The 27,974-nt window shown below is 39.0% G+C and overlaps 1 protein-coding gene across 4 annotated transcripts in view; it reads left to right on the top strand.

The window, feature by feature from the left end:
- The window catches only part of DOCK10 (dedicator of cytokinesis 10), a 262,527-nt gene that overhangs the window by 201,912 nt on the left and 32,641 nt on the right, over nucleotides 1-27,974 (top strand). For 3 of the 4 annotated variants that reach the window (XM_046644370.1, XM_046644368.1, XM_046644371.1), the window contains exons 27-44: nucleotides 1,259-1,330; nucleotides 6,713-6,859; nucleotides 10,491-10,574; nucleotides 13,702-13,798; nucleotides 15,403-15,447; nucleotides 17,223-17,398; nucleotides 17,525-17,641; nucleotides 18,750-18,846; nucleotides 19,567-19,688; nucleotides 19,777-19,891; nucleotides 19,983-20,049; nucleotides 20,272-20,319; nucleotides 20,885-20,986; nucleotides 22,934-23,058; nucleotides 24,338-24,450; nucleotides 26,053-26,190; nucleotides 26,850-27,032; nucleotides 27,566-27,676. In XM_046644370.1, the coding sequence (XP_046500326.1) occupies nucleotides 1,259-1,330; nucleotides 6,713-6,859; nucleotides 10,491-10,574; nucleotides 13,702-13,798; nucleotides 15,403-15,447; nucleotides 17,223-17,398; nucleotides 17,525-17,641; nucleotides 18,750-18,846; nucleotides 19,567-19,688; nucleotides 19,777-19,891; nucleotides 19,983-20,049; nucleotides 20,272-20,319; nucleotides 20,885-20,986; nucleotides 22,934-23,058; nucleotides 24,338-24,450; nucleotides 26,053-26,190; nucleotides 26,850-27,032; nucleotides 27,566-27,676 (1,959 nt within the window). The remainder of the gene's footprint in view (nucleotides 1-1,258; nucleotides 1,331-6,712; nucleotides 6,860-10,490; nucleotides 10,575-13,701; nucleotides 13,799-15,402; nucleotides 15,448-17,222; nucleotides 17,399-17,524; nucleotides 17,642-18,749; nucleotides 18,847-19,566; nucleotides 19,689-19,776; nucleotides 19,892-19,982; nucleotides 20,050-20,271; nucleotides 20,320-20,884; nucleotides 20,987-22,933; nucleotides 23,059-24,337; nucleotides 24,451-26,052; nucleotides 26,191-26,849; nucleotides 27,033-27,565; nucleotides 27,677-27,974) is intronic. The other variant, XM_046644369.1, reaches the window with a different exon arrangement.

Here is a 27,974-nt window from a genome sequence, read left to right on the forward strand (position 1 = left end):
TGAATGAACCTCAAAACAGAATTTGTTGAATGAAAAAGGCAATCACAGGAGAACACATACAGGATGATTCCACTTATACGAAGTTCAGCGGCAAACAAAACTAAATATTGCTTCAATGTATAATAGTGGTGGCAAAATTAAGAAGCAGAGCAAGGGGATGATTAGCACAGAGTTCACCACTCTTGTCTGTGGGGGAGGGGATGGAAGGGGAGAGGACCGGGGAGGTGCATTCTTTAAACTGTACATATGCGATATACACTTTTTGTGTCTGGGGTAAGCATCACCCTTAGAGCCAAGAAAGAGGTGCCTTCATCCTGGGATGCACTTTGGTCTCCTCCAACTGTGCCCATCCCCCTAGGAAAAGGAATGAGAGTAGCCAAGAGAGATGCCCACTGGGAGTCCCTAGCTCCCCTTCTGAACCTGTAAGGATACCTGGGAGCCCCTGCCTCAAGGACCTATAAGCTTATTCCTGGATCTGCTTAGACCTCCTGCCCAGATCCATCCTCCAGAAAGCTAATCTTGATGCCTGGGTGCAACTTTAGACCGAAGCGGGGAGCAGTTTGCAGTGAGAGGGAGGGACTGGTTTGTGGACAGCAAGTGGATGTGCCAGCTGGACAGTCACACGTGTGCAGTGGGCCCCTCAAGGTGTAGGACAGAACCTGGGATGGGAAGAGCAGGTAGGCCAGGCACCTGCTCTCCCCATGCCCCCACATTCTGGTCCAGCATTCCAAGTTATCCTGAAGTTATGCTTGTCAAGGTGGGAGGATCAAACATACTTTCTTTAGCACTTTGTCAGCTTGACTTCCAAGTTTTAGATACTCAGACATGTGGCCTTTCATTTTTACTCTGGCTTCTCGCCCTGGAAATGTCAGGGATGGGCCTGCTAATGATATATTTTCACATAAAAAGTTTTGTTTAATTTTGTTTAAGTGAAACAAATAGAATCAATATTTCCTAAGGTTACTGTCTAATCAACTACACTGGGTAAACTGGTATCTTGTTTTAGTTTAAATATTCTTTGAGATGACTGAGGAACTGAGATGTCTCACACTTATGTCTGACACTCGTTTCTACCATTAGAACTTTGATAAAGATCATCATAACATAATGGAGAATATATTGTTGCTCTGATGCATTTAATTTCAAAGAATACGTTTTAATAAAAAGATTTTATAATATTACGAGTTGTAAAGAACAGAATTATCATTATTTTACCATAGGATAATAAATTTCTTAATGTCTTTTCTTTTCATAACAGCATTCCTGGTTCTTCTTTGCAATTATCCTAAAATCAATGGCACAGCACTTGGTTGACACAAATAAAATTCAGGTAAGATCATAGGTAATATAATGTTATCCAACAATTATGCTGAGTATACTCTCATCAGTTGCATTTGTATTTGCTTTGTAAACTTTAGCAATTTATGTTAATTGCCTTTTAAATGGGAGAAATGATTGTGTATGTCAGTACGAGTCCTCAGAAGCAGACACCAGGGCAAAACAGGAAGGGCAAAATGGCTAGGAAGGATAAGGAGGGACAAGCAAAAGGACTAAGAAAGTTCCGACACTTGTGAAAGAAGATGGGGAAGGAAGGAGGATTGGCCAGAAAGAGCCTTGCAGTGAGAAAGTTCTAGCTAGGCCAATGGGCAGTCTGAGAGCAAAGAAGGTTCATTAGAAGATTCCTGCATTGGGCAGATGGTCTGGTTCTGGTACCTCTACAAGCTCAGTTATTGACTTGGAGCATCCCGGGGAGAGTGTGGCCTCGGCACGGATGCTTAAGTGGTTCCTATTCACATTCCTCTCAGTATGTTTTGTCTTGAAGGATCGTCTGAGCTGTGCACATCATGGTTGCCACGGTCCACAGTTTGCACCACTTATTGCACGTGTTCGTGAATCTGTCCTCCACAGTTCCCGTGAGCCTCTCTTCCTGAAAAGAAACTTATAAGAGGGAGGCTAGTGGGACTGACTATAGACCCTGTTACTACTGTTGGCCTCGGGGCCCCAGATGGTACTCATCATCTCCCTCCTCTAGTATCCATTCTAGATTTTTCTCACCCTCAGCCAATACCTCTGAAGGTCTTAGTGACTTACCTTTGGGTGACCCAAACTCTCATTCTGGAGTGATCCATAGTGGTCTCAGCCGCTGGTAATCATACTCTACTCAGACCATTCATAGTTACAATTGGGTAAGGAGGACCAAGAAGCACCCAAGTGGATCACCTAAATTCCACACGTATTTCTCTCTTTTCCCACGTGGATAAGACCAAGAGGAACACTCTGACACGTCCCTCCCCCACCAAGAGAATCAATCAGAACAATATTACATGGGGTGGGGATGGTGGTGCTTACTAATATTGTCTTCATTTACACTCTTGGTGGAGGAGGGGCCATGTCAGAGGCTTCCACTTGGCCTTCCCCACTAGGACAGGTCCTAGCATGGGGCTACACCAAATGCTGATTATGTCAATAAAAATTATACATTTGGACAGGTAAATGACTATTGGGTGGGTCTGTGGACCCACTGTTAACAGAACTTTAGTCAAGACTCCTTTTTTAATTACTGTAAGTTCCCACTCTAACAGGGTGGACATGGTGATGCTTTTGGTCTCCAGATATCAATATCAACTCGGATCTTGCACCCAATAGTGCTTGAAATATATGAGCATTCCCCTCTCCCTTGTGTACAGTCACCTGTGTAAAGTATTGCAGGGAGCTTTCTTTAGGGACCCTGCCTCCTCTTCAGTCAATGGGTACCAGATCTGAAAATTGACTCAGGTCCAGGAACAGAGAAAGGAATCATGACTGTTTATTGGAGTGAACATCCCCATCTTCTAATTGCCCATTCTTACCTTCTTGGTGGATGTTAAGCATTGCCATTGTTGAGGATGTCTATCTTGTCTGTTGGGATTCCACGTATCATCGATTCCACAACTTTCTGAGAGTCAAGCCCCCTTGGCTTCCCTCCAGGCTTGACATTTGTTATGAGAATTGCAGCCCCCTGGCTCCTAGAGATTAAGTACAATCACATGGCCTCTGTTATTTTGGTGACCATCATCCCTATAGCTGGTAGTGAGCCAACACTGCAACTACCTCTCCCCGCTGCAGAGAGGGGACACCACTGAACGTCTTGGGATGTGGGTCGCTGTACCTTCTTGATGGCCTTGGTGGATGGTGTGTCTCCCAGGTCTTCCTGTGGAACATGATCCTCTGGTGGGTGTTCCGCTCCCCATACATCCATTCCTACGTGTCCACTTCCCTCTGCGTCTTTATTCCTCTTCTATCATCTATCAGGGCAACTCAGGCATCTCCACTCTGCTTACAATGAGCCATCTCCAAGATTCTAAGAGCCACCCTAACAGTGAGTGATCCATTCCCTGAAGTCTTGTTTAAGACCGTGTTCTGATAAGCACCCCCATGTCAAGGAATTTTAATTTATCCACTCTTAGATTCTGGCCACCTTGATCAAACACTCAATGTCCAGTCTCAGTGGTACTTCCACCGTGGCTCCTGTTGGTACATGCCAGCTAATTCTTACAGCTCCTTAGGCTATACTCTCTTTGTTACTTTATTAGAGCCAGCAAGGTCACAGCTAGATTAAGCTGGGCTTTACCCCAGTTAATGGCCTGAGCTCCAGAAGAGGAGGAAAGACAGCTCCTGGAGGCTTTGCCTATTGCCTTGCAGGGAGAGGATGGGACACTTTTACTACACTGAGGGTTCAGTGTGCAGAGCCACCATCCTCAGGTCATCCATCCACATGTCCCCATCCATGCTTCCAGACCCAAGGTCTTTCCTACCATGGCCTTGACATAAGAATAGCAGACCTGCCTTGGCTGGACATTTGATTATCTCTGGAATTCCAAAACTCTTAATTTTAAAATTCTATGTTTACTTTTCAGCTGTGTCTGCTCTTCTACTTCCAGAGATAAGAGCCTCCTGTCTAGGAGGAAGAGAAAATCTAACATGAAGATAGGGATGACTCCTATCTCTCTGTTGTTAAGCTGTGTTGGAGTCAGGAAACCTCACCACTATAATTCTTGCTCTGCCACTAACATGTTAGATGATAAAAAAGACACTTAACGGCTCAGAGCCTGTTTTCCTATCTGAAAAAAAGAATGGGTTAGACTAAAATCCTTTAGTTCTCATCAGTATGGATTTGCTCAAATACGTAGCTCACAGAACACCCCAATGAACAGCCTAAGAATCAAGGAACTCATCATGGACAACATCTTTGTGTCTCATGGTTTATCTTCACTGATTCAAGTTCCATTTTTATTACCCTCTTCAGGGGCAACCCCCACACTCCAGTTTTCTTCCAGGGGCCCATGACCTTCCAATTTTCTAAACCATCTCTGTTTATCACAGTAGGAAAAGACCTGATAGCGTCATTTGACTCAAAAGCATTCACAATAAATGTGAATTTATTTGCATTTTCTTTTTAATTGCAAAGTGAATGGTTTTCTCCACCTTTAAAGAAATTTCCCTTATGAGGAGCAAGTGTGGGAGATTCGAGGATGTCAGGAAAGATAGCTGGTTTAGTCCTCTGAGACGCAGCACCTCCATATGACCCCTGCTCTCTTAATCAAGGTGAGTTCCTATTTACCAGGAACTGCTAGATGTCTTCTCAACACTGATCTCTAGTAGCAAAAGGTTCATTGACCTGGCTACACTTTTCGTTTCCCAGCAACCCCGTATTCCTAACAAAACTCCCAAATGCCTGAAATTCAGCCCATGCATTCTAGGCCTGTTCCTTGTGACCTTTGCCACACCAAAGCTCAAGTTACCCAGCACGTTCCAGCTCTGCAGCTTGAGATCAGATCCTGCTGTCATGTCACTCCCCTTCCTCCCCTTTCCTGAGACAGAAAATCCACAATCCCCAGTGCAAGAATTTTCCCACCTCGAGACTTTGGGATGTACTTCCGGAGAACGATTAAAAACATTACTCATGTACTTACCATTCCTCACTTAAGAGTGGGAGTTAAGAGTGGGAGTAGGCCACAGGGTGAGTCTAAGAGGAAGGCAAAATGAAGAAAGAACAGAGGGAATATCAAAGCCCAAGAGATGAATGCATGTCCATGTGAAGAAAATGTTGATGTTGATCTGAGAGGACTAACAAAATGAAAAGAGGAAAACTATAAATGTGCTTTGGTTACTAAAAAAGTGATTGTTGCTTTCATGTGGGCAAATTGTTTACTTTTATTGCCCAAGGTAGATGGAGCAGAATAACAAAAGATGTGTGTGATTAAATTGGTTGAGTTTATTTGTTGTTAATTTAATTTGATTTCAACAAGAAGCTTTAACAATATACGGAGGGTAACCATGAGATCCTCAGAATGCCTATACAGTGGTGTCCTGGTCAATTGGCTTAAAGAAAAGCCAGACCAACCCAGCTCCAGCATCCCACGGTTAAGTCACTGTTGGTTCTATGCAATTTCTGTAACTTCATCCTCCATGGTTTTAATTCTTGCAGCATTGGAAGGATGGGTGCCCAGAATTTTAGAAATACATGATTCAGTCTAACTCTAAATTTTGTGTTTCTATCTATAGTGAAAATGTGAGTCTAGTTTTGTAAAGCTTGTAAAGATGAATGAATCTTATCTATCTCATGCAAGGGACTGTAAATTCACAAACCAGAGACTGAGATGGGAAAGCTCAGCTGCCTGAAACGTTCCCCCTGTGTGCTGGAGTTCAGGCAGGAGGAGTGAATTCCTGGCCCTAAGGGTTTGTCTTTAGGAACCTGTGGAGTTTTATTGCGTGTATGTTATGTAATCTCATAGCCAAGCCATTTTGCATTTTGTAGAAAAAGTATCTTGACTGTGAGCTCCCACTGGCCGTGTCGTGTGCTGTGACCGTGGAGTTAAGACTAGCTGGGACAAACTTGCAGCTCTAAGATGAATAAGGTCTCAGGAGCTAATATTATACGTGGTGATTACAGTTGATAACACTGTATTTTATAATTGAAGTTTACTAAGAGAGGAAAACTTAAACGTTGTCACCAAAAAAAAAAAAAAAAGATAAATATGTGAGGTGAAGGATGTGGTAATTAACTAGATGGGTGGATCCTTTCACAATGTATATGTGTATCAAAACACCATGAGGTTCACTTTAAATATCTTACAATTTTATGTCAATTATACTTCAATAAGACTGAAAGAAATTTTCAAAAGAAGACTAGCTGGAACTCACTAATTATTAGAGGACGTTTCAAACCACTATCTTTACTCATTCAATTATTCATTCATTGATTGCTTATAGTTGTTTATTAGGGAATTCCTAGTTTAAAAACTCAAAATAATTGACTTTTAAATTAAATAGAGAACTATGTGTCAAAGAAAATCTAGAATAATATTCATTAAACCATTGATAGCAGTTATTGCCTGAGAGGGAATAGAGAAGAATTAAGATGTGAGAGGTCATAGAAAATGTTACATTTGTAAATTGTTCAAATAGTTTGCAATTACTATATGTTATCATCTACTTTTTAATGAAAAAGTGAAAAGTTTATTGGCCAAAATAGAAGGAAATATTAAATGAAAATGATGGAAATCATGACCTTGAAATTAAAAGGGCTTCTATTTTGTTAATTGCTTTCAAGTTTTCAAAAGGATTCTTTTCATTTGATCATATACAAAATGAAGTAAGTCTTTCTGTTTATTTATTCCAGGCTTAATGTTTCATATGCCACATTATAAAAAATGACCCATTCTTTCCTTAGCTCTCTCGGGCTCAAAGATTTCCTGAATCTTACCAAAATGAGTTGGACAATCTTGTAATGGTCCTTTGCGACCACATGATTTGGAAATACAAAGATGCACCTGAAGAAACAAGAAGGGCAAACCACAGCGTTGCCAGATTTCTCAAGGTACAGTTATACAAGATCACCATTTTATTCAAGCCCGCATGAGAGTGGATGTGAGATACCCTCCTCGTTAATCAATTCCATCTCCATTTATGATGAAGAGTCAAAACTAGCACAATTAGATGAATGCTTTCTTCTATACATCTTTCCTGCCTGAAATACTTTTAGTATTTTTCCCAAAGACTCATATAGAACAAAAACCAAGGTAAGATAAGTATCCATTTGAGTGCTGTCAATTCATCGTACCTCTAAATATTTTTTAAGAGAAGAGTGAGATTTTTTAAAGGAGAAGCCACCCTGTGGCAATATTATTCTCTCGGGTATTTCTGCCCTTGAAGTGATGTTCTGGATGGTCTATAGCTCCAACAAGGATGCCAAATAACTACTTTGGGAAAACTTTTGGGAATTTAGCATTTTTTTTTTTAAATTACCTTCAGGTTCTTTTTTACATGATGAAGACATTATGCACTGATCACATAAAAGGAAAATTATCAAAGTGTTGAGCAACCAATTACTAAACTTACTAAACTAAACTATATATAAAATTAGTTATATTTCTTTGCATTACAGGCATTCATATTGAATGGAGAAGAAAAAAGGCTTAGTCAAAAAAGCTAACATAGAATGATGGTCTATCATTTAACAGATGATACATTCAACTAGAAAGATGTTTTTCTTTCTTCTTTTGCCCAACTCTTGACTATTGTAACCTTGATGAAGCCACTTTTCTTGTTTCTTTATGGTAGACACCAGAACATCCTGGATAGGAATGAGAATTTATAAATAAATACTGATATAGAAAGTTAGGAGGCTGTGGAGTTGGATGTAAAATTAGGCCAAGTTGTCTATGGTGAGTTTTAATCCAATCTAATTTCTTTTTTAATGTGTTAAACACTATTTCAAATTATGCACTGCATTTGTTTTCATCTTGAATTTATTTTTTTTCTTCAGACACTTCACCTCTTAATTTTGCTTTTTCCTTGCTTTCAGAAAGAGAAAGGGATGGTCAGGATTAAGGAGGAAGAGAGTAAAGGAGAAAAAAATCACTTTAGTTTTCAACCACGTTTTAGACCCGTGGGAATTAAGTCTATTACTATGCTAGTAGTTTATCTGAAGTGATTGAGAGAAGAGGGAATTCGGAAAAAATGATGCAAGCAAATTGTGTTTAAGAAACATCTGTGATATTTCTCCCTAAACTGCAAAATAATGGAAAAGACCCATTATCTACCCTTCTTGGCTTAAATGCTCTGTACTTGTAATAAATGTATGCTTTGCATGGAGCTCATTAATGTTAAAGTTGCTTCTGGTGGCACATAAACTAATGTCTAACATGGGGGCAAATAAAATAATGTCCAAGATGAAAAAGGATGAGACAAAGTAGAAAGCTAATGGTGGTAGCAGTGGTCTTGTGAAATATGTGGTAAAAAGCACAGACTGCCAATGGATAAGTATAGTCTATAACATATGTAGTTCACATGGACTGCAGATTGAAAGCAATACTTATGTGTGAAGCTTATAAATGGAAACATTCTTTTAATATATTGTACATTATAAAAGTCCATCATGTAAGCATTGTTTTACAATTTATAGTTTTAATGGCATTTATTTGATACTGAAAGATTTTTTAAATTTTTTGTAAAGTTTATTGGACGAATCATTTGAACTAGGAAAGAAAAAGGGAAATGGAGAGAAAGTGATTTTTTTTAATGTAAAATTGAATGTAGCCATTTGGCACAATGCTTATGGGGCACTGCCCCTTAAAAAGAGAAATGACAAGCTTGCCACATAGAGTCTTTCTTCAATCTCAAGCAACCTGAAGTGAGTTTTCCTAGATCTCCAGGACGGGCAGCCTTCTTCCTACCTTCCTCATTCACAGGTGCTGGAGATTGGCCTCCTTCAAAAGCTCACAGGTCTGCTCTGCAGGGTACCCACAGTAGCTCCTGGGAGGTGACAATTGCCACAACTCTGGTTCAATGACAGGACTCACCAACCCCTCCTCCATCAAGTCAAAGGGCCCTTGTCTTCACCAAAGACATCCCCAGGGCTCTTTCTCTCCTGCTCTTTCTTGAGAAGTTTCTAGAGCCCACAGTTGTCTTGGGTGGTCTTCCTCTCTCTGCAAGGTGAGACCCATGCCATTTCCCAGCAGGAAAGAGAGAGCAGAGGTCTTCTGGGGAGAGAGGTCCATGGTGGGGATGTTGCAAGGGTGACCAGGTTGGGACCTCCTCCTGCAAAGGGAGAGCCTAAAAGGATTTGACACACCTGCTGGGAGCCTGCTTAGTGCAGAAGACACGAAGCCCCTCTTTTCCTCCCGTCTTCCTCTTGTGCGTCTACATCTTCTGAGCCTATGACTACACTCTGGTGTCCCCTCTCTCCACTGTCCTATTGGGAGATGGGAGGACACGGGAACCATTTACTTTTAACTGAATGAAGAGTTATTGAAAGAGTTAAATTCATATTAAAAATGAAAATATAAATGAGGCAATATACTAACACAGTAATGAATAGGTACATAAAAAACACTCAGAAGAAGACAAAGAAAAATGGAAATGAAAAACAAAACAACCATATAAATTAACAACTAGAAGAACGTTATTAGAGAAAATAGCCCTTGTTTACGCACAGGTATTTTTCAGTGGGAGACTTTCCACTCAGCATACTGCCTATAACAAGATTTTATGTCCAGTCTTTTCTGAGAAAAGAGATTTGTTTGTAAAATTGAGGAGAGATGCAAGAAATACAAAACCATTGCCATGGACCATCCTAGACTCTTTGGACAAGAAAAAAAACCCTTCCATACTGAGTGGTACAGTGGCTGAGAAATTTCCCCGGGTGGTATGCATGCTCACACACGTGTGGATAGATAGAATGAAACACACACACAGTGATGACCCCCACGTGACAATCTGCTATAGTGCCGCCCAAGATACTGCATCAGGAAATGCGGTCCCTGCCTCCTGCTTCATAGCTTTCCAGTGCCGTCACTGGCCCCTGTAGCTTTATTGTGCCAACTTGGAATGCTTGCCTGTCTCCTCCAAACCCACCTACTGTTTAAGTCTCTTATTACAGTTAAGAGAGTTTGACAACAGAATTAGAGTGAGCAGCATCTCTTACCTTCACTCCTCGAATTGAAGCTGCCTTGGCCGAAAAGAAGAGCTATTCTGTTGAAGGAGGCCAGTGAGATCTAAAAAGGCTCTGCTGGCCCATCTCTGCCACCCTCGTTCCTACCCAGTGTTTTACAGCCAAAGAGCTTCACCCAAGGAATTGCGGAACCGGCTTACTAAAAAACAACCAGACAGTGTAACTAACTGGTTAAAAAAATAGACAAGTAAAAGTTAAAACTTTCCCTATAAAAAGGGAAGGGCATATTTCATTGCAAAGCTCCTAGGCATGTTTCATGAAATTGATAAATATGAGTTTGTAACTTTCGGGTGTGTGTACTCTATCTAGTACATATTTTAGTTAATTGCCATATGTGGATGAATGCTTAAACATATTGTAGAGATTTGTAAAGCATTTGTTATACAACACATTTAGTTAAATGTTATTTTACTTCCATATATTAAATCATCTTTTCTAAAATCTTTAGTGATCCGTAAAGTAAGAATGTCTGAATTTAGAATTTTATCCTTTTTAGCGCTGCTTTACGTTTATGGACCGTGGCTTTGTGTTTAAGATGGTTAACAATTACATCAGCATGTGCTCCTCTGGTGATCTCAAGGTAAGAACCAAATGCAAGACTGCTTGCTGTCTGAACTACCGCATTATAAATAAATAAACTGGTCTCTGTGTGTATCTGCGTAAAACATTAACCTATCCGTTCTCTGTATCAAAAATAATTTCAATATCAATAAGAGGCAGCCTTTTAAAGCGATTCGTCTGCTGAGTAAGTCTCCAAAGGCCTTCTTTAATGGAGGACAAAAGAGTGTGGAATGAAAGTGTTTACATTTCACTTCAATTTCTTGTGGGTGGGGAGAGGAGTGATTCTTTTCATCTGTAGTTCTTGTAGTCAGGTTGGCTCAGGACTGTCTTCCTTTTACCAATGAAAGTCCTACTTCCCCGGAAGCCTTCAGTCTTGGCAAGATAGGACAGTTGATCACCCGACCTAAATAGGGTGTATGGGCCAGGAGATAGGCAGGGAACAGTGCTATCTAGAGAGCAGTGCTCCTCAAAATGTGGTCCCTAGACCAGCGATCTCAGAACTGAACTGCCACAGGTGGGGCCCAGCAGTCTGTCACGTTCAGGTGATTCTTACACACTCTCAAGTTTGAGAACCACTGAACTATAGTATGGCAACTGCTGGAGGGATGTAAGACTGGAAATGGGCCAGATCATGACAGTTGTATCAGTTAAGCTTCCTTGGGTTGCGAGCAACAGAAACTTACTCCAATCTGAGCAAAAAGGAATTTATTGAAGGATATTGGGAGTAGAGAGCTGGAGAGCTAAGCTCGGAAAAGAGCTGGGCCAAGGCATTTCCAGGGCACAAGAATAACCACAAAGGAGGAACCGTGTGGCCAAGGTCTGCTGCTGCTAAGATAAATTGATTGGAACCATCTTCTCCAACACTCTTAACACTCTGCTTAAGATTTACATTCCAGAGAGGAAGTGTGTGACCACCCTGCTTTGGGTCACATGCCTGCCTCCTATGGAGGGAAGACAGGTCACCTGAATTAATAATTCCCCATTATGCATTGGGAAGAAGGTAAGTCCTCAGAGGGAAATTATCTAGATATTGGGAAACAATAATGAATGCAAAGTGGCCAAAAATACATAATGATCTTCTTATTGCTTTTCATGTCATGCTTAGGAATCTGACATTATATTTTTAGCAGTGGAGACTTCACTTTTGACTAAGGGAGTTACATGATTATATGTCATTTGGTTCTGAGAAGCCAATTCTCTCTGTAAATATTTTTTGAAAGAATATTCTTTGTTAGTGCTCCAATTATGCATGAAATTTGCAGAATATCTTTTTAGATTTAATTCCAGTAGACCTAAATTATTATATATATTTTTGGTGAGGAATATTGGCCTTGAGCTAACATCTGTTTCCAGTCTTCCTCTTTGCTTGAGGAAGAATGGCCCTGAGCTAACATCTGTACCCATCTTTCTCTATTTCGTATATGGGTCACTGCCACAGTGTGGCTTGGTGAGCAGAGTGTAGGTCCGTGCCCAGGATCCGAACTGGCGAACCCTGGGCCACTGAAGCAGAGCATGCAAACTTAACCACTGCACCACCGAGCTGGGCCAATTATGTATTTTTTTCAAAGACCAAACAGAACATACTCAATGAAGAATAATGAATATATAATTTAATTATGCTTCTGTTCCCTTTGATGTACGAAGGATTATGTCAGATGCTATCCATGTTTGAAATGGCAGTCTTTTAAATTATTGACTAAGGTTGCCACAAAATGTAATTCTAAAATATGTGAGCAAATGGAATATAGCTTGTTTTGTTAGCCGATATTAATAAATATAATGAACACAAACTAATTGATTCTTAAAAATTGATCATGGGGGCCAACCCGGTGGTGCAGCAGTTAAGTTCACACATTCTGTTTCAACAGCCCATTTGCCAGTTCAGATCCCAGGTGCAGACCTATGCACTGCTTGTTAAGCCATGCTGTGGGGGGCGTCCCACATATAAAGTAGAGGAAGATGGGTGCGGGTGTTAGCTCAGGGCCAGTCTTCCTCAGCGAAAAGAGGAGGATTGGTGGCAGATGTTAGCTCAGAGCTAATCTTCCTCCAAAAAAAAAAAGTTTAATTAAAAAAAATTGATCATGGGACCAGCCCCGTAGCATGGTGGTTAAGTTTGACACGTTCCGCTTTGGTGGCCCAGGGTTCACGGATTTGGATCCCGGGTGTGGACCTATGCCACTCGTCAGCCATACTGTGGCAGCTTCCCACATATAAAGTAGAGGAAGACTGGCACAGATGTTAGCTCAGGGCGAATCTTCCTCACCAAAAAAAACTTGATTACGTAGCCTGCGCATGAGAGTGAAAAAGCATAGTATGAACGTGCTAATTGTTTCTACTTACAGGGTTGTTTGTAACACATGTATTAAGTTGCCTTAGACCATGTCTGGATCCTATTTGTCACTGTTCTAATCAAAACATTATTGAAAAGACAGACCTGTTTGCAAGGGCAGAGAAGAGGTGGAATTAAATAATGTGCTCTGAGAACAAACGGCATCTGGAGAGAGATTTACTTTCTTTTAGATTATCGGCACCATTGTCTTCCTCAGCGCTGGATCATAGGAATTGACTGTAGTGATGAGTTCCATGAGCTGAGTGTGGTTTTAGAGCTCTGAACGTGTGTGAGGCACTGTTTTTCTTAGAATAAGTGTGTTGTGATATAAGCTAAAGGAAGCGAAAAATATGATTCAGTAAGATTGTATCTCATCAAAGCTCAGTGTAGAATACCAATGGGATCATCTCCTGAGGAGGCCTTGACCGATCTCCAAAAACATGGACTCTGACTACATTTACTGCTTCAGAGGGGACAAAATCCTTTAGACTTAACAATTACCTGGTGGTCACACCAAAGTAACTATATCGTCTTTTTAGGTATGAGACTCAAGTGTGGATTTTTTTATTTTGAGGAAGATTGGCCCTGAGCTAATATCTCTGCCCATCTTCCTCTACTTTATATGTGGGCCGCCTGCCACAGCATGGCTTGATGAGCCATGCCGTGTCCACGCTGGGATCCAAACCGGCGAACCCCAGGCTGGGGAAGTGGAGTGCACAAACTTAATCTACACCACCAGGCCAACCCCTCGAGTGTGGAATTTGTATCAGCTTTCTTGGTGTGTAAATAGTAGTCATTCCATCTGTCTCTTTTTCAGACTTTATGCCAGTATAAATTTGATTTTCTTCAAGAAGTATGTCAGCATGAACACTTTATTCCTTTGTGTCTCCCCATAAGATCAGCAAACATTCCAGGTAATAATTTCCAGAATTTTCAATTCCTACAAAGTGAATACTTTTTATTTGTTTGTTTGTTTTGCCTTTGGTTTGTTTGGGTTTTTTGGGTTTTTTCTTCTTTCCTCCATCTTGGTTTTGTCTGAAGTTGTCACATGGGCATTAGATCAAGGTAATCGTATTAAAATGTAGAAGAAACTATAGCCTGTGGTAATGAATACAGCTCTATATTTCTCAATTTTTGTCTATGTTTCCTTTTTCATTAAAGAGAAGACCAACAGAATTATAAAACTGGGGATTGTAAATCAAAGAATTTTAACCCAGACCCATACTGTCATTCACCATACTGGCTCCAAAAGATAGCTTTCCTTTCATTCTGAGACACATAAATTTACAGGGAGGAAAAGTTATACTTTGTGAGTATAAATTCATTTAAAATTATCAATTAATGTGTGTAATTCTGTTAAAATGCAATTCCTCAAGATGAGTTTTATGAAGAAAATTGTTACCTTGAAAGGGAGGAAGGCAGGCTGGCTGGGGGGCAACACCGCAAATACTTGATCCCTCTGGCTCAGAAACAAATGGGTGTGCAAGTAAGAATGGGCATGCACATTTTGTTGACTATACCTACTGCCGCATAAATAGTCTACAGAAATTATTTTCATTTTTTACTTTTGTAAAAAAAAAAATATATATATATATATATATACCAGGATGATCATGGTAGAAATGAGCATCACTGATTGAAACATCAGAAACTAATCAAAGAAAATACTAAAATGATTTAGGAATGGAGAATACTTGACTTCTAAGCAGTGAGTAAGTTACTATATTGATGGAAAGCAGAAACTGGGATGGTCAAGAGCCTCCTTGTGTCTATGTTATAGCTTGCACTAATATTTTGGAGGGAAAAGAAAATTAAAGTACATTATCAAGCCGATGAAAGTTTTGTCATTTTCATCTCAAACATAAGCTACATACATTATTCCATTCTTTTCGTAATTTATGGAGCAATTTTTCTTTTTCTAATCTGAATGCCTTCATAGAAAAAAGGGTAGAAATGTAATTTTGGGTAATATTTTTATTAATATTTTATACAATATCTGTACAATATTTTATATATTTATACAATATTTTCTTATTACTTTATTAATGTTTTTAGCCTTTTGTTGTGTTTTGTTTTTGTTTTATAAACTAGTATCAAGTTATTATTGGGTTAGGCAAGCTGATTAAGATACTCAAGATGGTCAAACCTGTATTGGGTCCTTTTGATTCCAATTTACTACTTGTCGGTAGCTCAGAAAAAGGCCTGAAAGTCTCTTTGTTTACTGATATTATCGACAGTGAACATAAAAATATATGTTCCATAGCATGCAGATTTCTGATAGAAAAATAGGTGCTCAAGTCGAAGGCTAAGAATTTAAATAATTCTCTTCATGGCATTCTTTTTTAGGGAAAGAACCTAAGGTATTTGTCTTGGAAAACAAAGCTTTGTTGAAGAGACTCACTTATATTTGGGATAATATATTTTAATTTTTCAGTATAAATTGCACACAGCTAATGAATCTAGTGCATATCTGAGTATGGATATATCTGAACTTTTTGTTTATTTATATTCCATTCAGATCCTTTGACACCTTCGGAATCAACTCAAGAGTTACATGCATCAGGTAAATGATGACATTTTATATGACAGAATCTAAGCATCAATAACCACATCATAATCTGATAATACTGATGAGTATAGATACTACATATTTCCAGTTCCAGATGCTCATAAATAACCATATATTTAATATCATATAGTGAAAATAGTCAAAAAGTTGACTGAACTTTTCTCTTTACAGATAATTGTGTTTCCCAGACTTGACTTCTTTCATATTTTATTCTCCAAAGCTTAAAATTTTTTTAAATTTCCCAAAGCACCTGAAATTTCCTTAGAGTGTATCATAAATAAAATTCCCAGATATGTGTAATAACATGCTTGTTCAATGTAACTGACATTATATGATATATTTCTATCAATAAACCACAGCTTGGTTTGAGCTGTTTTCTCAAGACTGACATTATTCCAATCATATAAATTTATTTTTACCTGAAAGAGATCCATAAGTTAAAATAGTCCGGGCAAAACTTTTCTCTAGCCATAGGTTGCAAATTTAAAAGTTTTGTTTGACTTCTGGCCCTCACTATTACTATTTCATGGAGAAATTTATTTAACCTAAGCCGTTTGATCTTCGTTTCCTAAACTTCCATATTCCCTGTACTTCCACCGTCAGTGGTACCTTCATGGACTAAAGAAGTCAATATGTTTACTTTGCTCCTGGTCAGTTATGAACTGGAATATTCTAATGGTTCCTTATCCCTACTGGGTCATGCAGTAACACCGATAAAATGCTCAGCTAGTGATGCGCACAATGTGCCTTCTAAAAGTGGACGCTAGTCCTATTTATTAACAGTTATGTTTAAGAAGCACATTGGACAATTCTGAATAAACGCATTATTGCTGGAAATTTTAACATTCCTTTCTCCATAATTCAAGCTGAAAATTTTGCAGCCCTCTTTCGTTTTCCTCTCTCCTTGCTCCTTCACATCCTGCAGCCAACTTGTCCTGGGGATGTTACTTCTTCTACTTGGGTCCTCCTCCCCCTAGACCCAGCCGCCATCTCACTCCCCCCGCCCCATTGCTACAGCCTCTTGTATTGCAGCCCTTACCCCACATTGCACTACAGTCTAATTCATTTATATCCTTTCACCATATTAATAATTCAATAAAGCACAAGTCTGATCAGGCCACCGATCTCAAAGCCGTTAGTGACTTAACATTTCCTATAGAATTAAGCGCAAGTGGTGGAGGGACCTAAATGCCAGCTAAGGAATTTGCACTTAAGTTTCTCTATCATCTAGGACCAATGTCTCTCTCAAGTCTGAATTCTCACTCCTCTTTTGGCTGCTGTGCTTACTAGTCTCCCCAAAACTGTGCTCCTCACATACCTGAGCTTTCAGAGGTCTGTGCCATGGAAAACCTATCCTTTCTCCTCCTAACATCCTCTCCTTTCCCCATTGCCTCCATCTTGCTCCCACAGCTCTCCACAACTCCAGACATGAAGCATCCTCAAAGGCCCATCTCAACATCTTCCTTCCAGGAATACCTCCTGATTCCTCCAGATAGAAAATAAGTTTTTCTCCTCTCGACTCCTATAATGCTGTAGACATGCCACTTGGATGGAATTCAACTTTTGACGTTGAGCATTCTCTGTATTAGTATACACAGAACCCCATCTTACTGACCACCCCCCTCTCACATTTCTCGTCTCTTGCAAGACTGTGTTGCTGAATCCCCCCTAGCAGTGGGAGGGGTTGATAGTTGTTTGATAAATCTCTCTCGATTACAAAGTGATCGTTTGATTTTCAGTAGCATGATCTCTTTCCTTTCCTCACAAAGATATGCCTGAATATTCGGTCACGAATGAATTTTGCCGCAAACACTTCTTAATCGGAATTCTGCTCCGAGAAGTTGGCTTTGCTCTGCAGGAAGACCAAGATATTAGGCACCTAGCTTTAGCTGTCCTAAAAAATCTGATGGCTAAGCATTCATTTGATGATCGATACAGAGAACCAGTAAGTGAGCTTCCCTTCTCCCTTCCCTAAACGCCATTTAATGGCTCACTACCTTAAATGCCTATCAAACTTACCAGTCTATTGATTTTTATGTGAATCATTTCTTTTGGCTACCTTTCCACTTAGGGAAAGCAGGCCCAGATAGCAAGTTTATACATGCCCCTCTATGGCATGCTTCTGGATAATATGCCAAGGATTTACCTCAAGGACCTGTATCCTTTTACCATCAATACATCTAATCAGGTAAGTTTGCATAATATTTCATGTCTATTTTAATCAAGTAGACATTTGGCTTTTTGATATTTTTGCCCTGGATAACCATTTTCCCCCAACTGTGAGCAAACTAAGGATTAAAAGAACTTTTTACCAGGTATTTTGAGATGTTCCTATCACTGTCATTTGTTCCAAATTGGTCACTGAAGCCTTCCACCTAGTCCATCTCTTCAGCATTTTGTTTACATTTTCCGCTGCTCTAAGCATCACCTTCCAATTCTCTCCAGTTTTGGCAGGTTCCTTCGTTGCATTCATGGGCCCATCCTCTGTGCACACTCCCCTCACCCTTCTGCATCGGCTTTATGACTGCCTGGTGTTAATACAGCCAAGTTCCTGATTTATAGTCACAGCCCAGGAGGGGCCTGTTGCCATCCTTCCTCCTGAGCCGTCATAGTAACTGGACAGCAACCCAGTTGACTCTGTTGCCTGTGTTTAAATCCCCGATCAGTTAACACACTGCTGATCCAGTAGCTAGGCAAGATGTTACCATCTAGAAGTTAGGAGCTATGCCTTTGGAATTTCTTTTGGAGAGGACCTTGTTCAAACCCCAGCAGTATCAGTTGCTATCTGTGTGACCGTAGATCAATTTTCCAAACTCTTTAAGCCTCCAGTTTTTTCTTCTTAAAATGAGATAGAACACCTCCATCCCAAGATTCTCGTGATGATTCAATTATGTAATAGAAAACACTTATCATGGAGACTGGCACATAATAAGTATTTAAAATCTAGTTTTTAGTAATAGTGATATACACAAGAAAACTCATGATAATAATGATATATAACCTATAATATAATCCATGGGTATATAAATAAGCATTCCATCCATTTAGCCTGTACCTAAAAAATAGTTTCCACTACATCATTAAAATAAAAAATCACTTAAGAAATCAAATTGTGGCTAAGAGTATGGTTTTGAATATATTCATTCTTGCTGCCTGCTTTGGCGGAAGACTTTTGCTGGAATATAAAAGCTCAAATCAAATGTCACCTAATTGAAAGTGTATCGCAGAAGGCATATGGGGTTTCCAGTGTTGAAATATGGTGATTCCCACGAATCTCTTTTATGCTTTGGATACAGGGATCGAGAGACGACCTCAGCACCAATGGATCAGCTATGAAACATGCCAACTCTGTGGATACATCCTTTTCTAAAGATGTTTTAAATTCCATAGCAGGTACTTGCGACCATCCAAGAACACTTGTGTTTAACACTCATCCATGTTTACATTGTGTATCTTTGTGCTTTTTACCCACTCCATAATTTATTACACATAATCTATATGTCAAAGTACACTACATTTATATAGCTAAAGAGTCTCTTTACATATTTCTTTGAATGCCATCCAGTGACTTCCTCTTCTACTTAGCTTTCATTTTTACTTGGCTCAAGGATCAATCTACTCAGATGTTATCAAATGGCTTTATTCTGGAAACGGTCTTTAAGTTTTCATTGCCTACAACCTTTTCAAATATAATGGCCCTTCAATTTCAAAGTTTACTTTTAAGAACTGTTTTGGAAATGTCATCTTAATTTCTTAGAAACTGTCAAAAATTGAAAGCTTCTTCCCCAATAGCATCCTTATGAACTTTTATTAAAGCATTTTTAAAACAGAAACTTTCCTTAAAATGCTTTTTAAGAAATCAAAGGAATTAGCTTTACTTTATTTCCATTTATAATAGCCTAAACTTTCCTAAATTCTTAATGCTGGCATGGATTTGTAATAATACTTAAACTGTTGCATAGCTCTAATGCCAGTCCCTGCCTCTTCTGTGTCAACCTTTCGCATCCCTGCTACCACCTCAATGATCAGCATCTTTTTGGTTCATCATTTTAGCTTTTATGTGTGTTCCCATACATCTCATTATCATCTGTGTGCTGTGGCTTGTGTTTACAGCATTTTCATCAATAGCTATTTCTACAGTAAACCATGCTGATTCCAGAGCGTCGTTAGCAAGCCTTGACTCCAACCCAAGTACCAATGAGAAGAGCAGTGAGAAGACTGACAACTGTGAAAAGGTACGGCTTCCCTCAGAGACTTACTCACATATTATGAGTTAGAAATTTCTTTCTCTTACTTAATCTTTATTGGTTCTTTGATTCCTAGATCCCAAGACCCTTGTCTTTGATAGGCTCAACGCTTCGCTTTGACAAGTTAGATCAAGCAGAAACCAGGAGTCTTCTTATGTGCTTTCTTCATATTATGAAAACAATTTCAGAGGGTAAAGAGAACGCTTTAAAATTAAATTTTTTAAAAAAACAAGAAAGCTTTGAACTTCAAAGAGGCTCATGCTATGTGGTGTTTCCTTTCAGAGACTCTGATCGCCTACTGGCAAAGAGCGCCCAGTCCAGAGGTGTCTGACTTCTTCAGCATCTTGGAGTAAGTTATAGAGTTGATTAGTTAACACTTTTTTCTAGAATATTCAAAATAGTTTAATATACCATCCTTCATTCTAAGTACCCATATAGTGAATTATCTATCAATAATAGTGCATAAAATATTTAAAGAAAATGTAGTATTTTTCTTTGAATGTACTCAGATGAACAATTTGTATAAATAAAAGGGCCTGAATAATTCGAATGTGACTTTTTTTCTTTCTAGCGTTTGTCTTCAAAATTTCAGATACCTAGGAAAACGCAATATAATAAGGTAATAATTAATTCCAGTAGGTTAATCTGGTCTTTTAAAAAGAATTATGACACATATTGATGTTTCAAGTTATATTTATAGACATATGTTAGAAATTTTAAAATGCAAATAAGGATCATAAGGTTAACCTTACATTCGACAGAAATTTAACAATCGCCCTAGACCCGTAGTAGATCTAGGAATCGTTAAAGCTGTCTAGGGAGAAAAGCACAAGACATATACTTCTAAAAGGAAACCACATTTCATGTATCTTCTTAGCTAATTTATCTCTCTTTATATGGATATAACTTAGAAGATACCTATTTAAGAAAATACTTCCAGTAAACTAAAAAAGAAAAAATAGGCTAGAATAACTTTGTGTTGCCATCCTTTTCTCATGAGAGACAACAACCACCCTGGCACCTTCACTAAACCCCCAATTTCCCATATCCAGGAGAAAATGTGATTTTATTTTTCATAACGTGAAATATTTCATTGTTTGGTAATTGCTTTCTCAGTTGCCATTCTTTATTTATGCATAAATTATAATACCGAGCTATGATTAAAACTTCAGTTTTTCTTGCAGAAAAATTGCTGCTGCGTATAAATTTGTGCAGTCCACCCAGAACAATGGAACTCTCAAAGGATCTAATCCTTCCTGCCAAACGTCAGGTCTCTTGTCACAATGGTAATGTCACATTGGCTTGATGTTTAAAAGTGTATTGTGTGTGTACGTGTGTATATATGGATGTATATGTGGGGGTGCGGATTCACAGCAGGTGTGCACACACACGCATATGTATGTACATATATATTTCAAACCAAATGCAGATTTCAAGTAACTCTGTATGTTTCTCTGAAGACACTTTTTAAATACTTCCATATCTGCTCCACTAGCTTGTAAAACCTCAGAAGCAAGGATTATGCCTTATTTATGTGGACCTAGAGGACGATGCCTTGCATAGAATAAGGGTTTATGAGTATCTTAATTTAATTGGACCTGAAAAGCTATAATTCCAATACATGCCTCCTTTAATGTTTGCTAATTTCCTAGTGACAAAGTAATATATGGGGTCATATCTCCCCATCCTTTTCAGTATTTGTAATATGTTAGCAGTGTTCTTAAAGCTGAAATTGTTATTTAAATGATCAAAAGCAATGAGCAAGCATGAATGGCCCGTAAGCTCACTTTAAATTTCCTGGTCCTTAGACTGATATGACTAGTATATAGGACCTGGGGTCATCATCCTTCTTTAGCCTAGTCTAAAGGAAACATTTGCCCAGAAATCCTACTTTCCACCTCCTCTGGGTCTAGTAAATAAGAATTCTTTGCTAAAATTTTCTCCAGTTTGATTTATTCTTCCCAGAGTTATCATAATAATGTATAATATGAAAATAGCTATATTTTAGAAAGAGTTTTAGAAAGAAATCTGGAAGTGGTATATAGCCAATAAGTCATAGAATAAATTTCGCCTCTCTGCCCATGGGGACCCCTTGAAATTGCCACCGTAAGAAAGTAAATGAAAAAATGCAATGGGCATGTTTTGCAAATGGCAATAGAATAGAGGACTATAAACAATTACTTTCCACCCTTAATGACAATAGTAACCCACCTGAGGTCACTGCAGTTTTATAGATGTTTGGTGAGTTAGATTTCAGGCTCCTTGCTGAACCATCTGGAAAGGTCTTGGTCATTCCCACCACTCCCCTTCTAGAAACCAGGGCTTTTCCTCCAGGAGTTCCAGACTGAAGTAGACTGAAAACCTGCAAATAAACCAGTCCCAAAGGTCCAAGCCATGCAGCCGCAAACCCGTTGTTCCCTGTAGCTACAGGAATGACGCACACTCCCCTGGCTACTGAAAGCCAAAGTCAGATCTCCTGGGCCTCCATCCAACCAGACCACTTGATTTAGCCAGAACCAAATAAGCCTTGAGGAGCGTGACAAAGAGAAAACCGTTGCCTCTTTTCGAGGCTTGACTCTTCAAGGGATCTCCTATTGCCTGCTTTCCTCAAAGAAATGTTCTGTTACCTTAGCCAAATGATAGTTGAAATGAAAGGCAAGAATGACAAGTATCCCTACTTCTACAATAACACTGGCTCATTTTCCCAGCTGGAAGTGCCAAGGAGGCACTGAATGATCATATGTCAGCCCCTCTGTGGGCATGACACACAAATGGAATACAAATCAGGAGGAATTTCCAAATACAAAGAAGTAAGAATGCAAGGGTTGTTTTAGACCAGATCTTACTTTTTTACATTTTACCTCCCCAAAATAGTTCCATACAATTGAGTTATACAGCATTGTACTTTTTTAATGTCTGCCACTGTGCCTTCCTGATCAACTAATAGCTAACTCGACATCCTTGGGTTCCCATGATTTCATTAAATAGTGATGAATATGCTTGTGCAGATTTAATTTCAGCATCTATTATTCTTCTGAATCCATTTTTGGCTTAAATAAAATTTCTCCAAAAGTACTTTTAAAAGTCCCTTTCATCATGTCACCTATCATTAATATTTTTAATAAAGTCTCTATTCAAAATTTTTTAATTTTTGACTCAATTTAGAATATTTCAATGAACAGTTGGATATCTTATCCCTCTAACTTTAACCATTTTTCTTATTTAATTTTCAGGATGCCCACCCCCTCCAGCCATGAAGGACATAAGCAGCACAGATCACAAACTTTACCTATAATTCGAGGCAAAAATGCACTTTCTAACCCAAAACTCTTACAGATGTTAGACAATACCATGACCAGTAAGTAAACCAGAAATAATAGGAACAAGATGGTTATCCGTTGTGCTCTAACGTGAAATACATTATTATGTTTCAGAAATGTAAGGAATGTTGTCATGTCAGTGAAACCGCTGCTTTCTAGGCTTGCTGTTCCCCAGGGAATTATTTTTAGAGGAGAGAATCACCAGGGAGTTTAAAAAAACTATAGTATCCTTGTGAGGAAGAAAAGGGAAAAGCAAAACTCTCAATATAGTATGCTTAGTGTAGCTCCTCTGCAAACAAGTGGTTTTTGGTTTTATGAGGGTTATGGGGGCCTCTCTCAACCAGATTATTGCTGTCTGCTCTTTAGGAAGAGCAGAAAGTTGGCCACGTCCTAGAAGCAGTAAGCATGACATCTTGAAACCAGTAACGCACACATTCCAGCGTGTGAATGAGGGAAAAATGGGGCCCAGGGTTTTGTATCATGTAAATGTTAGAGATTACAGACATGTGGCCACAGTTATCTGTTTGAAGGTACAGGCCTTACGTCACCTATGAATCCATTTAATGCCTTTCTGAGGAGGCCATTAGTGCAGACTGTCTACTGAAGCTGTATATTTGGCCAACAGCCTTGGAGCACAAAACTTGACCCAGACTTGTTATGGAAGAAATATGACCCTATCAATGGCTGAATTAATGGAAAAGAAGTAATAAATAATGGAAAATAGACAACTCTGGTCCTTTGGAAACCCTACAGCTAATGTATGAAAAGGGCACACACACTGTCTTAGTCAGGTCAAGCTGCCACAACAAGATACCATAGTCTGAGTGGCTTCAAAACATTCATTTCTCACAGTTCTGGAGGATGGGAGGTCCAAGGTCAAGGCCAGCAGATTTGATGTCAGGCGAAGGCATTCTTCCTGGCTTGCAGATGGCCACTTTCCTGCTGTGCTTTCACATGACAGAGAGACATCATCTCTCTGGTGTCGCTTCTTATAAGGACATTAATCCCATTCATGAGGGCTGCACTCTCATGACCTAATTACCTCTCAAAGACCCAACTTCCAAATACCATGCCATTGGGGATCAGGGCATCAATGTATGAATTTGGGAGGAACAAACATTCGGTCTGTAGCACCCACTAAGGACTCTGTCTAGTGTTTTTGGTTTAGCCTATAAGGAAATTGAACAAACCAAAGCACTTTAATAAATTAATCAAAACACCAGTAAACACTGGATATGTTGTAATAGAAGAAAGTCCTTTCTAGGGTACAAAGAGTCATCTTGGATGTTTCTGCATGCTCTACCTTGCATTTTGTAGGCAACTCCAATGAAATAGACATCGTGCATCACGTGGACACAGAGGCCAATATCGCTACGGAGGTTTGCCTGACTATTCTAGACCTGCTGTCCCTGTTCACTCAGGTTCACCAGGTGAGTGTGATTATGCCATCTTCTGCCACATGATAAAATGGGACGTAGAAAAGTCCTATGATTCAAGAACATGTTTTCAAAATATTTTTGGAAATTAATCAACCTCACACAAATCAACCTAAGCGTGAATGGAAAACATGTTAAAGATGAGATTCAGATTTTATCAGGAGTTGGCTAATGCTCGACGGATACACACATACATATTTCATTACTGTCAAATAGTAGATACTCTTTCCTGCTAATTTCTCCTGTTTCACATGAGACAAGCTGGGCTGAGTGAGAATGTGACTTTACTTTTTCAGTCTCAAAGGGAGAGACAAGCGACAGCTAGAGCCAACAGACTAATAATATTGGGCATCATTTCATGTGCTTATTTGCCGTCTGTACAGTATCTTTGTTGATATGATACCACTACATACTATCAGAATGGCTAAAGTTGAAGCCTGGCCATTCCAAGTTTTGGCAAGGATATGGAGAAACTGGAATCCTCATTCACTGATGGTAGGAACGCCAAATGGTACAAACATTTTAGAAAACAGTATGGCAATATAAAAAGTTACATGTCCATCTATCATGTGACCAACCATTCCAATACTGGGTATTTACTCAGGAGAAATAAAAGCATTTGTCCACACAAATTTTGTACACAAATATTCCTAGAAGCTTTATTTTTTAATAACTAAACACTGGAAACAACTTAAATGTACTTTAACAGGTGAATGGATCAAAAAAATGATAGTATGTCCATACAATAGAATAGTGCTCAGTTATACTCAGTGAAAGAAGCCAAACAAAAAGAGTATATACTGTATGATTCCATTTATGTAAAATGTTAGAAAATGCAATAGAAATCGTCTGTCCATTATACCTCAATAAAGCTGTTAAAAACATTTGCTCGATCTAATGAGCTTACAGGTGTTAAGAATTAAAGTAGGAAAAGTTGGATCCGTTTAATAACATCTACACCAAACAGAATGATTACACCAAGAAAACCTGCCTTCAGGTGAAATGTCAGCATGGTGGCAGAAAAAGCAAAAACTGTATTTTAATTCTTTACTGCTCAAGGGAAATGTCCATCAAATCTCATATATCTTACAGGCGTTACCTAGACCTATGAGGACCTGCCTATCTGTCGCCTCGTCTTTAACCTCTCTCCCAATCCCATCCCACTCACCATGCTCAGGCTACTCGGCTCCTTTTTCTCGACCTTGAACTCACAAGCTCCCTTCCGACTCAAGTCCCTGGGACTAGCTGTTTCTCTCTCCTTGGACAATCCTCCCAGATGGTCAGACTTTTTCAGCTCATACATCAATTCATCCATTAGAGAGATCTTAACCAACCACCCTACCTAAAGTAATCCTACCCCCAAAGCAATTCCTTTCTATCATATCGTATCATTCTACTCTATTTTCTTATTTAGTAATTTTTTTCATTCACTGCTATATAAGTTTTGTTGGCAATATAGACCTTAACTTCTTATTTAGCATTTTTTTCCAGCACCCAGAATTGCTCCTACTATGTAGTGGCTCATGATAAATATCTTTTGAAAGAATATAAGTGTCCTTTCACTCATCCTAAATAATTTCCGTGGTTAATTTTCAGAGACAACTCCAACAATCTGAATGTCAAAATTCAATGATGAAAAGGGTCTTTGATACCTACATGCTCTTTTTCCAAGTCAACCAGTCGGCCACAGCACTGAAACACGTGTTTGCCTCCTTGCGACTGTTTGTATGCAAGGTAAGGGTCCCCCAGCTTCCCGTGAAAGCTCAGTGAAGGATGCTGATAAACACGTATTAGCCCCTGCATCTCTCAGTATGGAGGGAAGAAGGTTTGTTTTCTTCTATTTTGGTTTATTTGATTTTATTAGACTATTTTTTTTATTTTTTTAATGTATTTGATTCATGATCTCAAAATAAGTTCAAAGCCTGACAGCCTATCGGCTTAGATTTCAAAAGGGAATAAAATTAGCATCTGGACACCAGTTCTCTGGGTTCTTAGTGTTTGTGGCAGACAATTAGGTGTAATGCACACCAACTGTGACATCCATTCCTGCCAAGTTAAAGATTCCACATTAAAGTAGATACAGATACCACCATTGAGGAGCCCTCTGGTTTTACAATGTTGGGTGAAGAGAAAATATGTCCAAGTTCTCATTCAGTTATTGATGTAAGGGATACTTACAACATAGAAAATGATTATTTCTAGGAAAAAAAGAGAAATACTAACATAGACTTTAATAAATAAAATTATAACCTCTTCCACTTGCAAAAGGAAGAAAAAGACTAAGTTAAACAAAGAAAGAAGAAAGATTTTGTTCTAAGGAATTTTAAGATAGGAGAATGAATAGAACAAAATAAGGAATGTTTCTCACTTCACTGGTGCTTCCATTTCCATAGTTTCCTTCAGCGTTCTTTCAAGGGCCAGCCGACCTGTGTGGATCATTCTGCTATGAAGTCCTAAAATGCTGCAATCACAGGTCACGGTCAACTCAGACAGAAGCATCAGCACTTCTGTACTTTTTCATGAGGAAGAATTTTGAATTTAACAAGCAGAAGTCAATTGTCCGGTCCCACTTACAAGTAAGTGCTGCCAAGTTTCATTAATGTTGTTGTTAAAAGCACTCGTCTGTTTCAGCATTGGTGAACACCTACTGTCCCCAGGGCTGCCGGTTACCAACTCCTCCTCCAGATTCCTCCTTAAAGATGTCCATCACACTCAGTTCTGGTTCATAGGAAGAGGGCAGCCAGGCAGAAATCAGCCAAGCCCATAATTTCACTTGCACTTGTCCTTTCCTCTGCCGGGGAATAAAATTATCTGAAATACACAATCAGGAAACCATGGTTGTCTCTAGGATGCCAAATCCCACCAGATGTTGAATGCATAAATTTCTTTCTTCAAGGCATCTTAAGATTCCTCCAACCTTCCTTAAGTATTTAAAATTATAAGAAAAGCCCTAGATTACATGGACTTCTGAAGATTTAATACATAAAGATGTCATTCATTGGGCCTAAGAGAGAAGCTAATGATAGATTCGTCCAATCCTGTGGATTTCTTTAAAACTATTTCTTTTGAGTTACTTACTTTTAAGGTTCCATTGTCTTTTCTCTTGCAGCTCATCAAGGCCGTAAGCCAGCTAATAGCTGATGCTGGCATTGGAGGCTCTCGGTTTCAACATTCGCTGGCAATTGCCAATAATTTTGCTAATGGAGACAAGCAAATGAAAGTAAGAAATGCTATGTGGGCTTTTTTAAAGAATTAGGAATAAACCAAACCGGATTCTTTTTGTGAGATAGCAAAATCATTAAAAAAACACAAATTCCGTATCTTGTTGTTTGACACTTGGAGTAGTTACATTGAGTTTGCTTGTTTAAATTGATCTTCAGCTCTTACACTTTCAGCATATAATCTGTTAAGTGGAATTTCCAAGATGTGGGGTTGAATGGTATGTAACAAGAAAACTAACCACAGGTATCCAGAAATACGGTCATTCTCTCATAATCCCATTCTTGGTCAAATTCATT

The sequence above is a fragment of the Equus quagga genome, chromosome 17 (assembly GCF_021613505.1).
Source record: "Equus quagga isolate Etosha38 chromosome 17, UCLA_HA_Equagga_1.0, whole genome shotgun sequence".
Taxonomy (NCBI): Eukaryota; Metazoa; Chordata; class Mammalia; order Perissodactyla; family Equidae; genus Equus; species Equus quagga.